We start from the raw sequence: 13,245 nt of genomic DNA, 5'->3' as shown, positions 1-13,245 counted from the left end.
ATCCGCACTCTCCCGCCCGTTTGGGAGCTTTGGTATAATCCCCATGGTCCTGACGGAGTCCCAGCATCCACTTAGGACGTTAGAGAAAATAAGAATTTACTTACCGATAATTCTATTTCTCGTAGTCCGTAGTGGATGCTGGGCGCCCATCCCAAGTGCGGATTGTCTGCAATACTTGTACATAGTTATTGTTACAAAAAAAATCGGGTTGTTATTGTTGTGAGCCGTCTGTTCAGAGGCTCCTACGTTTGTCATACTGTTAACTGGGTTCAGATCACAAGTTGTACGGTGTGATTGGTGTGGCTGGTATGAGTCTTACCCGGGATTCAATATCCTTCCTTATTGTGTACGCTCGTCCGGGCACAGTATCCTAACTGAGGCTTGGAGGAGGGTCATAGGGGGAGGAGCCAGTGCACACCACCTGATCCTAAAGCTTTATTTTTGTGCCCTGTCTCCTGCGGAGCCGCTGTTCCCCATGGTCCTGACGGAGTCCCCAGCATCCACTACGGACTACGAGAAATAGATTTATCGGTAAGTAAAATCTTATTTTTTTTTTTAAATTTAGTTACAGATGATAAAATAGATCGATTAGCTTATAATAATTGTGTACTCTGCTTTCCAGCTTCCACCAACTCTTGGATGCTACTCATTCTCTTGCCTGTTCTACTCATACTCCTGTGGCACTAAGTCTTCAGTTCTGTGGCTGCACATCTACCCCTTTTCACTTTCAAAACCGGGGTTATTTTTATTCACTTTTTCAAGCAGTGTCCCAGCTGGGGTATTGCCAGGTCATCTTTCAGACTGTACCAGTGTCTCAGCGCTGCCGACTCTTGGAGATGACATAATCTCCAGTGCAGCTGATCCGCCACTCCTTCACATTGCAGCCTACACAGGTAGCAAACCTAGGACGCAACCTGGGTAGACCCTTTCACTCTGGGTTGCCCAGGCAATATCGTGGGTCAGAAGATTGGTGTGAAAGGTGTATAAGTGAATTATGTATGGTATCTTGTGATGGTTTGTGTTTAACTCAAGCTGGTGACCAGTGGTGGCTGCAGTTCTGTCCACCCATTGCAGGGGGGAGCCAGTCAACACATATATTACATACAACATCACATGTATTTCTCTAACGTCCTAGTGGATGCTGGGGACTCCGTCAGGACCATGGGGATTAGCGGCTCCGCAGGAGACAGGGCACAAAAATAAAGCTTTAGGATCAGGTGGTGTGCACTGGCTCCTCCCCCTATGACCCTCCTCCAAGCCTCAGTTAGATTTTTGTGCCCGTCCGAGCAGGGTGCAATCTAGGTGGCTCTCCTAAAGAGCTGCTTAGAAAAAGTTTGTTAGGTTTTTTATTTTCAGTGAGTCCTGCTGGCAACAGGCTCACTGCAACGAGGGACTTAGGGGAGAAGAAGTGAACTCACCTGCGTGCAGGATGGATTGGCTTCTTAGGCTACTGGACACCATTAGCTCCAGAGGGATTGAACACAGGCCCAGCCATGGAGTCCGGTCCCGGAGCCGCGCCGCCGACCCCCTTGCAGATGCCGAAAAACGAAGAGGTCCAGAAACCGGCGGCAGAAGACTTTTCAGTCTTCATGAGGTAGCGCACAGCACTGCAGCTGTGCGCCATTGTTGTCACACACTTCACACCAGCGGTCACGGAGGGTGCAGGGCGCTGCAGGGGGCGCCCTGGGCAGCAATGAGAATACCTTGTTCTGGCTAAAAAATACATCACATATAGCCCTTGGGGCTATATGGATGTATTTAACCCCTGCCAGGTCTCACAAACTCCGGAGAAGAGCCAGCCGAAATAGGGGGCGGGGCCTATCTCCTCAGCACACAGCGCCATTTTCCTGCTCAGCTCCGCTGCGAGGAAGGCTCCCAGGACTCTCCCCTGCACTGCACTACAGAAACAGGGTAAAAAAGAGAGGGGGGGGGGGGGGGGGGCACTTTTTTTGGCGTTTTTGATATAGATTAAGCTGCTATAAGGGAGACAACACTTCTATAGGGTTGTTCCTATATATTTATAGCGCTTGGGTGTGTGCTGGCAAACTCTCCCTCTGTCTCCCCAAAGGGCTAGTGGGGTCCTGTCTTCGATAAGAGCATTCCCTGTGTGTCTGCTGTGTGTCGGTACGTGTGTGTCGACATGTATGAGGACGATGTTGGTGTGGAGGCGGAACAATTGCCGGTAATGGTGATGTCACCCCCTAGGGAGTCGACACCGGAATGGATGGCTTTATTTATGGAATTACGTGATAATGTCAGCACATTACAAAAATCAGTTGACGACATGAGACGGCCGGCAAACCAGTTAGTACCTGTACAGGCGTCTCAGACACCGTCAGGGGCTGTAAAACGCCCTTTACCTCAGTCGGTCGACACAGACCCAGACACGGACACCGAATCTAGTGTCGACGGTGAAGAAACAAACGTATTTTCCAGTAGGGCCACACGTTATATGATCACGGCAATGAAGGAGGCTTTACATATCTCTGATACTGCATGTACCACAAAAAGGGGTATTATGTGGGGTCTGAAAAAACTACCTGTAGTTTTTCCTGAATCAGACGAATTGAATGAAGTGTGTGATGAAGCGTGGGTTAACCCCGATAGAAAACTGCTAATTTCAAAGAAGTTATTGGCATTATATCCTTTCCCGCCAGAGGTTAGGGCGTGCTGGGAAACACCCCCTAGGGTGGATAAGGCGCTCACACGCTGATCAAAACAAGTGGCGTTACCGTCTCCTGAAACGGCCGCCCTCAAGGATCCAGCAGATAGGAGGCTGGAAACTACCCTGAAAAGTATATACACTCATACTGGTGTTATACTGCGACCAGCCATCGCCTCTGCATGGATGTGCAGTGCTGGGGTGGTTTGGTCGGATTCCCTGACTGAAAATATTGATACCCTGGATAGGGACAGTATTTTACTGACTATAGAGCATTTAAAGGATGCATTTCTATATATGCGAGATGCACAGAGGGATATTTGCACTCTGGCATCGAGAGTAAGTGCGATGTCCATATCTGCCAGAAGAAGTTTATGGACGCGACAATGGTCAGGTGATGCGGATTCCAAACGGCATATGGAAGTATTGCCGTATAAGGGGGAGGAATTATTTGGGGTCGGTCTATCGGATTTGGTGGCCACGGCAACAGCCGGGAAATCAACCTTTTTACCTCAGGTCCCCTCCCAACAGAAAAAGACACCGTCTTTTCAGCCGCAGTCCTTTCGTTCCTATAGGAACAAGCGGGCGAAAGGACCGTCATATTTGCCCCGAGGCAAAGGAAAGGGTAAGAGAGTGCACCAAGCAGCTTCTTCCCAGGAGCAGAAGCCCCCCCCCGGCTTCTGCAAAGCCCTCAGCATGACGTTGGGGCTTTACAAGCGGACTCAGGGGCGGTGGGGGGTCGACTCAAGAATTTCAGCGCACAGTGGGCTCGCTCACAGGTGGACCCCTGGATCCTGCAGATAATATCTCAGGGTTACAGGTTGGAATTCGAGAAGTCTCCCCCTCGCCGGTTCCTAAAGTCTGCTCTGCCAACGTCTCCCTCAGACAGGGCGACGGTATTGGAAGCCATTCACAAGCTGTATTCTCAGCAGGTGATAGTCAAGGTACCCCTCCTACAACAGGGAAAGGGGTATTATTCCACACTATTTGTGGTACCGAAGCCGGACGGCTCGGTAAGACCTATTCTAAATCTGAAATCTCTGAACCTGTACATACAAAAATTCAAGTTCAAGATGGAGTCACTCAGAGCAGTGATAGCGAATCTGGAAGAAGGGGACTTTATGGTGTCCCTGGACATCAAGGATGCTTACCTGCATGTCCCAATTTGCCCTTCACATCAAGGGTACCTCAGGTTTGTGGTACAAAACTGTCATTATCAGTTTCAGACGCTGCCGTTTGGATTGTCCACGGCACCTCGGGTCTTTACCAAGGTAATGGCCGAAATGATGTTTCTTCTACGAAGAAAAGGCGTATTAATTATCCCTTACTTGGACGATCTCCTGATAAGGGCAAGGTCCAGGGAACAGCTGGGGGACGTAGTAGCACTAACCCAAATAGTGCTGCAACAGCACGGGTGGATTCTGAATTTTCCAAAATCTCAATTGACCCCGACGACACGTCTGCTGTTCCTGGGAATGATTCTGGACACGGTTCAGAAAAAGGTGTTTCTTCCGGAGGAGAAAGCCAAGGAGTTATCCGAACTTGTCAGGAACCTCCTAAAACCAGGGAAAGTGTCTGTGCATCAATGCACAAGAGTCCTGGGAAAGATGGTGGCTTCTTACGAAGCGATTCCATTCGGCAGATTCCACGCACGAACTTTTCAGTGGGATCTGCTTGACAAATGGTCCGGATCGCATCTGCAGATGCATCAGCGGATAACCTTGTCGCCACGGACAAGGGTGTCTCTTCTGTGGTGGTTGCAGAGTGCTCATCTGTTAGAGGGACGCAGATTCGGCATACAGGACTGGGTCCTGGTGACCACGGATGCCAGTCTGAGAGGCTGGGGAGCGGTCACACAGGGAAGAAACTTCCAGGGAGTATGGTCAAACCTGGAGATGTCTCTTCACATAAATATACTGGAGCTAAGAGCGATTTACAATGCTCTAAGCCTGGCAAAACCCCTGCTTCAGGGTCAGCCGGTGTTGATCCAGTCGGACAACATCACGGCAGTCGCCCACGTAAACAGACAGGGCGGCACAAGAAGCAGGAGAGCAATGGCAGAAGCTGCAAGGATTCTTCGCTGGGCGGAAGATCATGTGATAGCACTGTCAGCAGTGTTCATTCCGGGAGTGGACAACTGGGAAGCAGACTTCCTCAGCAGACACGATCTACACCCGGGAGAGTGGGGACTTCATCCAGAAGTCTTCCACATGATTGTGAACCGTTGGGAAAAACCAAAGGTGGACATGATGGCGTCTCGCCTCAACAAAAAACTGGACAGGTATTGCGCCAGGTCAAGAGACCCTCAGGCAATAGCTGTGGACGCTCTGGTAACGCCGTGGGTGTTCCAGTCAGTGTATGTGTTTCCTCCTCTGCCTCTCATACCAAAAGTACTGAGAATTATACGGCAAAGGGGAGTAAGAACGATACTCGTGGCTCCGGATTGGCCAAGAAGAACTTGGTACCCGGAACTTCAGGAGATGCTCACGGAAGATCCGTGGCCTCTACCTCTAAGACGGGACCTGCTTCAGCAGGGACCGTGTCTATTCCAAGACTTACCGCGGCTGCGTTTGACGGCATGGCGGTTGAACGCCGAATTCTAAGGGAAAAAGGCATTCCGGAAGAGGTCATTCCTACACTGGTAAAAGCCAGGAAGGAGGTGACTGCACAACATTATCACCGCATTTGGAGAAAATATGTTGCGTGGTGTGAGGCCAGGAAGGCCCCACGGAGGAATTTCAATTGGGTCGATTCCTACATTTCCTGCAAACAGGATTGTCTATGGGCCTCAAGTTGGGGTCCATTAAGGTTCAAATTTCGGCCCTGTCGATTTTCTTCCAGAAAGAATTGGCTTCAGTTCCTGAAGTCCAGACTTTTGTAAAAGGAGTACTACATATACAGCCCCCGGTTGTGCCCCCAGTGGCTCCGTGGGACCTTAATGTAGTTTTGGATTTTCTCAAATCCCATTGGTTTGAGCCACTCAAATCGGCGGATTTGAAATATCTTACATGGAAAGTAACCATGCTACTGGCCCTGGCTTCAGCCAGGAGAGTGTCAGAATTGGCGGCTTTATCGTATAAAAGCCCATATCTGATTTTCCATTCGGACAGGGCAGAACTGCGGACGCGTCCTCATTTTCTGCCTAAGGTGGTGTCAGCGTTTCACCTGAACCAGCCTATTGTGGTGCCTGCGGCTACTAGCGATTTGGAGGATTCCAAGTTGCTGGACGTTGTCAGGGCATTGAAAATATATATTTCAAGGACGGCTGGAGTCAGAAAATCTGACTTGCTGTTTATACTGTATGCACCCAACAAGCTGGGTGCTCCTGCTTCTAAGCAGACGATTGCTCGTTGGATTTGTAGCACAATTCAACTTGCACATTCTGTGGCAGGCCTGCCACAGCCTAAATCTGTCAAGGCCCATTCCACAAGGAAGGTGGGCTCATCCTGGGCGGCTGCCCGAGGGGTCTCTGCATTACAACTCTGCCGAGCAGCTACGTGGTCGGGGGAGAACACGTTTGTAAAATTCTACAAATTTGATACCCTGGCTAAAGAGGACCTGGAGTTCTCTCATTCGGTGCTGCAGAGTCATCCGCACTCTCCCGCCCGTTTGGGAGCTTTGGTATAATCCCCATGGTCCTGACGGAGTCCCCAGCATCCACTAGGACGTTAGAGAAAATAAGATTTTACTTACCGATAAATCTATTTCTCGTAGTCCGTAGTGGATGCTGGGCGCCCATCCCAAGTGCGGATTGTCTGCAATACTTGTACATAGTTATTGTTACAAAAAAATCGGGTTGTTATTGTTGTGAGCCGTCTGTTCAGAGGCTCCTACGTTGTCATACTGTTAACTGGGTTCAGATCACAAGTTGTACGGTGTGATTGGTGTGGCTGGTATGAGTCTTACCCGGGATTCAAAATCCTTCCTTATTGTGTACGCTCGTCCGGGCACAGTATCCTAACTGAGGCTTGGAGGAGGGTCATAGGGGGAGGAGCCAGTGCACACCACCTGATCCTAAAGCTTTATTTTTGTGCCCTGTCTCCTGCGGAGCCGCTAATCCCCATGGTCCTGACGGAGTCCCCAGCATCCACTACGGACTACGAGAAATAGATTTATCGGTAAGTAAAATCTTATTATTTATATGTACTGGCTTGCCTTACCCAGGAATTAGCAACCACTGTTTTCTATAAGCCTGACTTATATGGGAGTTGGGGTTATAGAAGATCATAGACAAGCAGAGTGATTTCTCCTGTCCAGCAGTGGCAGGTCAGTAATACACACAGCAGTGGCTGCTGATCTCTGGGTAAGACCAGCACATATGTTACCTACAACATCACATGTATGTTTATGGGCAGCAGCTACCACTGCTGGTGACCAAGGGGGGGAATTAAATTCCGGATTAAGGATGTGATTTGCCATAGTGGTGGTTAAACGTAGACAACAGCTTGTTTCAAAACCGCCGGTGGAATGCCTGACTTCACATAACTGATCGCTACCCTATGTGGTAGTGAACAGTCTTGTGCAATATCCTGCTGCCGTAAAGTGTGGCGGCTGCCATGCTGATTTGGGCGGGCCGCTGTATTTCCCCCATTCCCCATCAGCATCTGGCTGCTTATTACAAGGCATAACCTTTTCAGGCATACTTCATTCTTGTAAGTGGTGGCTGGTATAATATTGTGGTGTCAGGGATTCCTCTCTAGGAAAACAAGAACTTATTAGAAACTAGGAAAGTTGGAGATGATATGGTCATCTCATGCATTTTAGAGAAATGTGGCCTAAAATCTGGACATCATCAGACTATTAGTGTGAGGACTCTCAAGAGTAGGACTCTGTTTTCAGGTCTGCACTGCATTTATTTTGTTTACTTTGTATTTCTTCTGACTTGTTTTGTTCCCCACTTGCCAGCTCTGCAGCAATTTACAGATAACAATGATCCAGTTATACCTGGGAGTGCCAGGATTTGCACCCCCCCCCCCATATTTAAGTAGAGGGATTAGACTCTCCAGATCTGCTGAATGACTAATGAAATGTCCATCTTCTAATGTCTTTTAGAAAGAGTGGAGGGAAGATCCAAATGGTGAATTCAAGAGAAAAGTTGCTCGCTGTGTTAGGAAAAGTCAGGAAATGGCATTTGAATGAATGGTGGTAAGTGGCAATTTGGCATTTAAAATATGTGATCGCAGCCCTGGTATTTCTGAGAAATAACACGGTTTTCCTTGCAGAGCATTAGAAGAAGAAATCCATTGCATCTGAGCAATAGCATTCACAGGCAGAAGCCGACTCCTGCTCACGGCGTGTGGTGCTTCACTGACCTCTGTTCTACCCTCCAGTGGGCAATTTACTTTCTGTTTTTATAAATTATATGATAGACTTCACATGTTTTAACTGCAAAACCTGCAGATTGGTTTTCAATCCACCAAGAGATCCTTATTTATTCAGATATATATTTTTGCATATGTCTTTTTATAAAGTAGCTTTCTTTACAGCACAATCCCTTGTATTGTGCTGGGCTCTTGATAGGGACATAATGATACAGCATTCCAGACATGTCTCTGGCAATACAGTGCTTACCATACCCACCAGCTTTAGTGACTACCCATGAGTATGTGCATAACACAAGCATGTGTTGTGGCCCTAGCCATTGACCTCACGGCACACTACTTGGAGGCTTACTTTAGCCAGAAGTTCCATGGTAATAGAATGTATACATTAGCTTTTGTTGCTGCTCATGGATATTTTGGGATCACAATGTGTAAACCAACACACAGTCATGGGCTACAGGTGGATGTGTTGAGTCAAGATGCATAAAACTTTTTTTTTTATTTTATTATTTTTTAAGCCTATGCTGTAGAAACTTGTCTTTTTTTTTTTTCTTTGTGAAGCAACTATTTGGTTACAAAATAAAACTATTTTTGAGATGTTTTGATAACTTGTGTTCTGTCTTACAATATATTATGTTTTTACTTTGTATTTCTGGAAAGGTGTGCATAATTGGAAGCATCTGAGCAGCTTAATGTTGCTTTCAGTTAATGTGCAAATGTTAACTAGTAATGTGTTCAGAAAAGTAGAATTTCCTTAGTCACATGGCCAATAGATTTAATTGTCAATGAGATTTGTAAAGAAAGAAGAACAAACTCTAACATGAACAAATTTTCCCTTGCCATATTCATAGGCCATTTCTCCATAGTTGCCTACTCTTTTGGAATGTATGGGAGACTCAAGGAATGTTGTGATATCTCCCGGATAATTGCGAGGCTAAGATCACTGACTAGAGCAGGCATGTCCAAACTGCAGCCCTCCAGCTGTTGTGAAACTACATATCTCAGCATGCCCTGACCGTTTTGCTGTCAGAGAATGCTAAAGCTGTGTCAGGGCATGCTGGGATGTGTAGTTTCTCAACAGCTGGAAGGCCGCAGTTTGAACATGCCTGAGCAATAGCTGTGAACAGTGAGTAGGGCAGTGTATATTGTCCAACAGTTCTAGTGTGGCCATAAGAGAACAGAGTTCTGTAGGGGGAGCAATATTAAAATAAAAATAAAATAAAAAAAACCACCTGGTAGGCGGGGCATCCAGCATGGCCGCATTTTCAGTGTTCCTGAGGTCCACAGTAGACTCCATCTGAATCCTCCTACCAATACATCTCTAAGGAGCTAATTTCTGCATCACAACTCTCCCTAGTTGTGGAGGCGTCTGGGGAGACCTGTTCAGACCTCAGGGACTGTCATCTATCAAAGTCTGGCCATTGGTGTGCATGGCCTGCATGACTGCCAACATCCCATTGGCGCAAAAGTACGGAGTATCAATCGCCCCATCGCTGTGCTACCCGATACCCTCCTATCGTAGCGGGATTTGTCCGCTTCTTTAGCCCCTTTCCTGCGCTGGGGACTGACATTGCTAGGTGGTGAGCTGGGCGTCTCAGACTCATGCTGAGGCGGAGTACCATTGGGACTGGATGGCTCCTCCCCTGCACCCTGTTGCTGGATATTCCTGTGCAATATAAGGGCAGAACATCGAGTGTGCTCCATGGCCCGTGCAGATCTCCTACTCCGGACTCTGAAATTCTGAGGTCACTGCTGGGACTGCACACCATTCCCCCTACTAGATGCCTGGTGCTACTCTAATGATGGGGGTCCTGAATCTTGCTGCTGCAAATCTCCACAGGGTCTGCGGATAGTGGTCTGGCTGTAAGCTCCTCCGCTGTGGGACCTCTGACTGCAATTGGATCTCTGCCTCCTTGGGTCTATTGCTGCTCGGGGGCACTTCAGGAGGTTGGTGTTTGTGGTGCTCTTCTGCTGGGACTCCCAAATCTGCTTGGTTTATCCCTGTGGTCCTGGAGTATGTTACTGAACCGTCTCCTGCTGCTTCAGTGACACACAGGTTTTATTTTCCTCCCTTGGGACCCCTTTGAAGCATTGTCATCTACTCTGGGTCCCCTGTGGTCCTGCTCTTGGCTGACCTGTCTGCGGTGGTCATAGGTTATTTTTCTGCTGGATGTTTTCCCATGTATGAGTGTATGCACTCCATATAGTGGCACACTGTTATTGCACGCTTCCAGAATATTGTTTTATATATTCTCTACAAACTGTACTGCCCTACTTCTATTTTATAGAGCAAATTAAGTTTTGATATTTCTCATTTACCAAGTGTCATTCTGTGCCTTCCACATAACACAATTTTACTTGTGATACTCTACTTTTGTGTGCTGTATTCACATTGCTTTACAATTCCACATCACTTAGTTTTACATGTGATATTCTATTTTATGCCACAATACTGCAATTTAGTGTTATACTTAATGTTCTAGTGTCAACAACACTTGATACTGGTGTTGCTGTACACTTCTAATTCATTACATACGGTGTCATTCATTCTGTGTATCACCATGGCAACGTTTGATACTACATTGATTGCTCAACAATTGGTGACAGTTGCTAAAACTTCTTTTGCCTGAGTTAGAAAAATGATTTGATCGCTTAACTTCCTCGTTTGACTGTGCTCTAACCCCTTTATCTAGTTTACAGTCCACTATGATGCACAGGAACAGGGGCTAGAGGCTTCCAAAGTATCCTTTGTCCCTCAACCTGACTCAAACCAGGCATTTGCTAGTTATCCACTTAACTGACTATTTATTTCGCAAAAAAAGCTCCGAAATTGTCGTTTTTTGTTTTTTTTTTGAGTGAATTAGGTGAAGAACATGAATTTAACCCTATCCCAAATGATTTTAGTTATTTAAAAAATCCCCCCCCCCCCCCCCCCCCCCAAACATCGAAACATTGATCGGGAACATCGCGGCTTTCATTTTGAAAGCTGAGACCGCCTCGAGGTATGCAGGAAGGGGCCTGGGGGCAGCTAGGGAGGGTTTATTTACACTCCCCAGCGGCTGCCATTGTCTGCAGCCGCTGGAGGGGACAGATCCTGCCATGCTGACTGATCGGCAGCACGGCAGACACGGGGAGAGTGCAGGGAGGCAGAGGGACCTTCCGGTCCTTCTGACAGCAGCAGCGGAGAGAAGTTTCTCTTCGCTGCTGCTAACACTCTCTATCTGACTGGTCGCTTCCCGTGCGACCAGGTCAGATAGAGCACTTGCAGGCATGGTCGCATATGATGAGACCATGCCAGGCAAGTGGTTATACAGCTGAAGGTACCAAAAAAGGCACTGTGTCCACTGACATACAGTCGCCGCTCACTCCGCATATTGTTAAAATAGAACCTGTGGCGGCTCCTAATTGTGTTCTTGGGCAAACTCTGTTCAACCCATTCCTCTTGACATTAACCCGGGTCTCAGCCCTTAACTGGGGTAGATACATTGTGGGAGGACAAGACCCACACACTATCCACTGAGAGAAGGTTATAGCAGTACAGGTCTTGTCATGGTTAGCGGGCTGCAATTGTTTGTTAAGCATCTTAGACCCCCCCCCCCTTTGTTTGCTTTATCCCTGTTTCAGGGTCTCGTGAAACGAGTGACTTGAAGTGGTCTCTTCTTACTTTCCATCTTGGTTACGAAACCTTCAGGATATCAATTACCTGATGTGTCCTACATAAATGTCTCCCCTTTTATGTCCATGAGATTTCTTGTTTTATATTCTCTGCTATAGCTGTAATGTTTCTTATAATTTGTATTTCTTTAAACACTGATTTTTATTTTTTTTAAGATATTTTTGATGACCGTCTTATACTGGTCACCTCAGTCATTGCTCAACTTGTCCCTGATTGTTGTTTTTAAACATTTTATACTTGACCATTGTTTCTAAGCACCGTTGGTTTCATGGCATAAAATGCTACGTAAATACTTTGTTTTTACTATTTTCTTATTCATGGAAGTTTTCATATCTTATGCTCTCACGCCATTTGGTATATTGCAACAGAATGCAGCCTAAATACTTACCTGCTTATTGCATTATCTATGTACATTGCTAGTTGAGCTGAGTGACTAATATGATCTCATATTAATTTCTGTCCATTACAATATACCATAATATTTATTGTAAGGTTCTATCGGAAATAGACTGCTGACCAGCAGTTGCTTCCCAATTCTTTTGGTTAGGAAATGCAGTGGTGAAGCTAAGGCATTAATTGAAGTCACTCTGGTATATTATACTGAATTTTCAAGTGGTTTCCATTGTGTCTAGCACTATGGGGGGGCTTTTTTTTTTTTTTCTTTTTTCTTTCCTCTTCTGTCTCATTGAAGTTTCTTTTTGAATGACCTGTAACAACAATGACATTGATGTGAGCACATTGATACAAAATGTTACATATGTTGTATCTACTGTTTGCAATGTCTGTTGCTGATGCTTCAATAAAAAATAAAAACAAGATTTTAAACCTACCGGTAAATCTTTTTCTCCTAGTCCGTAGAGGATGCTTGGGACTCCGTAAGGACCATGGGCTATAGACAGGCGCCGCAGAAGAACTTTTAGTATGGGTGTGCACTGGCTCCTCCCTCTATGCCCCTCCTCCAGACCTCAGTTAGAGAAACTGCGCCCAGAGGAAATGGATAATATGAGGAAAGGATTTTGTAAATCTAAGGGCAAGAGGGGGGGGGGGGGGGGGAAGCAATTATAACACCTTGGCTGGCAAAAACTCCACAATATATAGTCCCAGAGGCTATATATGTGGAAAATACCCCTGCCAGAATATGGAAAAAAAGCGGGAGAATAGGCCGCAGAAAAGGGGCGGAGCTATCTCCTGCAGCACACTGGCACCATTTCTCCTTCACAGATTCGCTGGAAGGAAGCTCCCTGGCTCTCCCCTGCAGTCTACACTACAGAACAGGGTAAAAACAGAGAGGGGGGGGGGGGGCACTAAATTTAGGCGCAATATATATATATTATATAAAAAAGCAGCTATAGGGGACATAACTCAGTTAGTCCCTGCATTATATAGCGCTCTGGTGTGTGCTGGCATACTCTCACTCTGTCCCCCCAAAGGGCTTTTGTGGGTCCTGTCCTCATTCGGAGCATTCCTTGTGTGTGTGCGGTGTGTCGGTACGGCTGTGTCGACATGTTTGATGAGGATAATGATGTGGAGGCGGAGCAGATGCCTTTAGAAGGGATGTCACCCCCTGCGGGGCAGACACCTGAGTG

General features: G+C 46.8%; 1 protein-coding gene across 1 annotated transcript in view; it reads left to right on the top strand.

The window, feature by feature from the left end:
• The window catches only part of LOC135066108 (ubiquitin-conjugating enzyme E2 G1-like), a 31,409-nt gene extending 22,818 nt beyond the window's left edge, over window positions 1–8,591 (top strand). Inside the window, exons 5-6 of the mRNA XM_063964407.1 lie at window positions 7,715–7,807; window positions 7,885–8,591. Coding sequence (XP_063820477.1) covers window positions 7,715–7,801 — 87 coding nt within the window. The 3' untranslated portion in view covers window positions 7,802–7,807; window positions 7,885–8,591. The remainder of the gene's footprint in view (window positions 1–7,714; window positions 7,808–7,884) is intronic.
• Window positions 8,592–13,245: the final 4,654 nt, after the last annotated feature.

This window comes from Pseudophryne corroboree, chromosome 1, assembly GCF_028390025.1.
Source record: "Pseudophryne corroboree isolate aPseCor3 chromosome 1, aPseCor3.hap2, whole genome shotgun sequence".
In the NCBI taxonomy this organism is placed as follows: Eukaryota; Metazoa; Chordata; class Amphibia; order Anura; family Myobatrachidae; genus Pseudophryne; species Pseudophryne corroboree.
The sequence above is the reverse complement of the archived record's forward strand: the minus strand, read 5'-3'. Positions and strand labels throughout refer to the sequence as shown.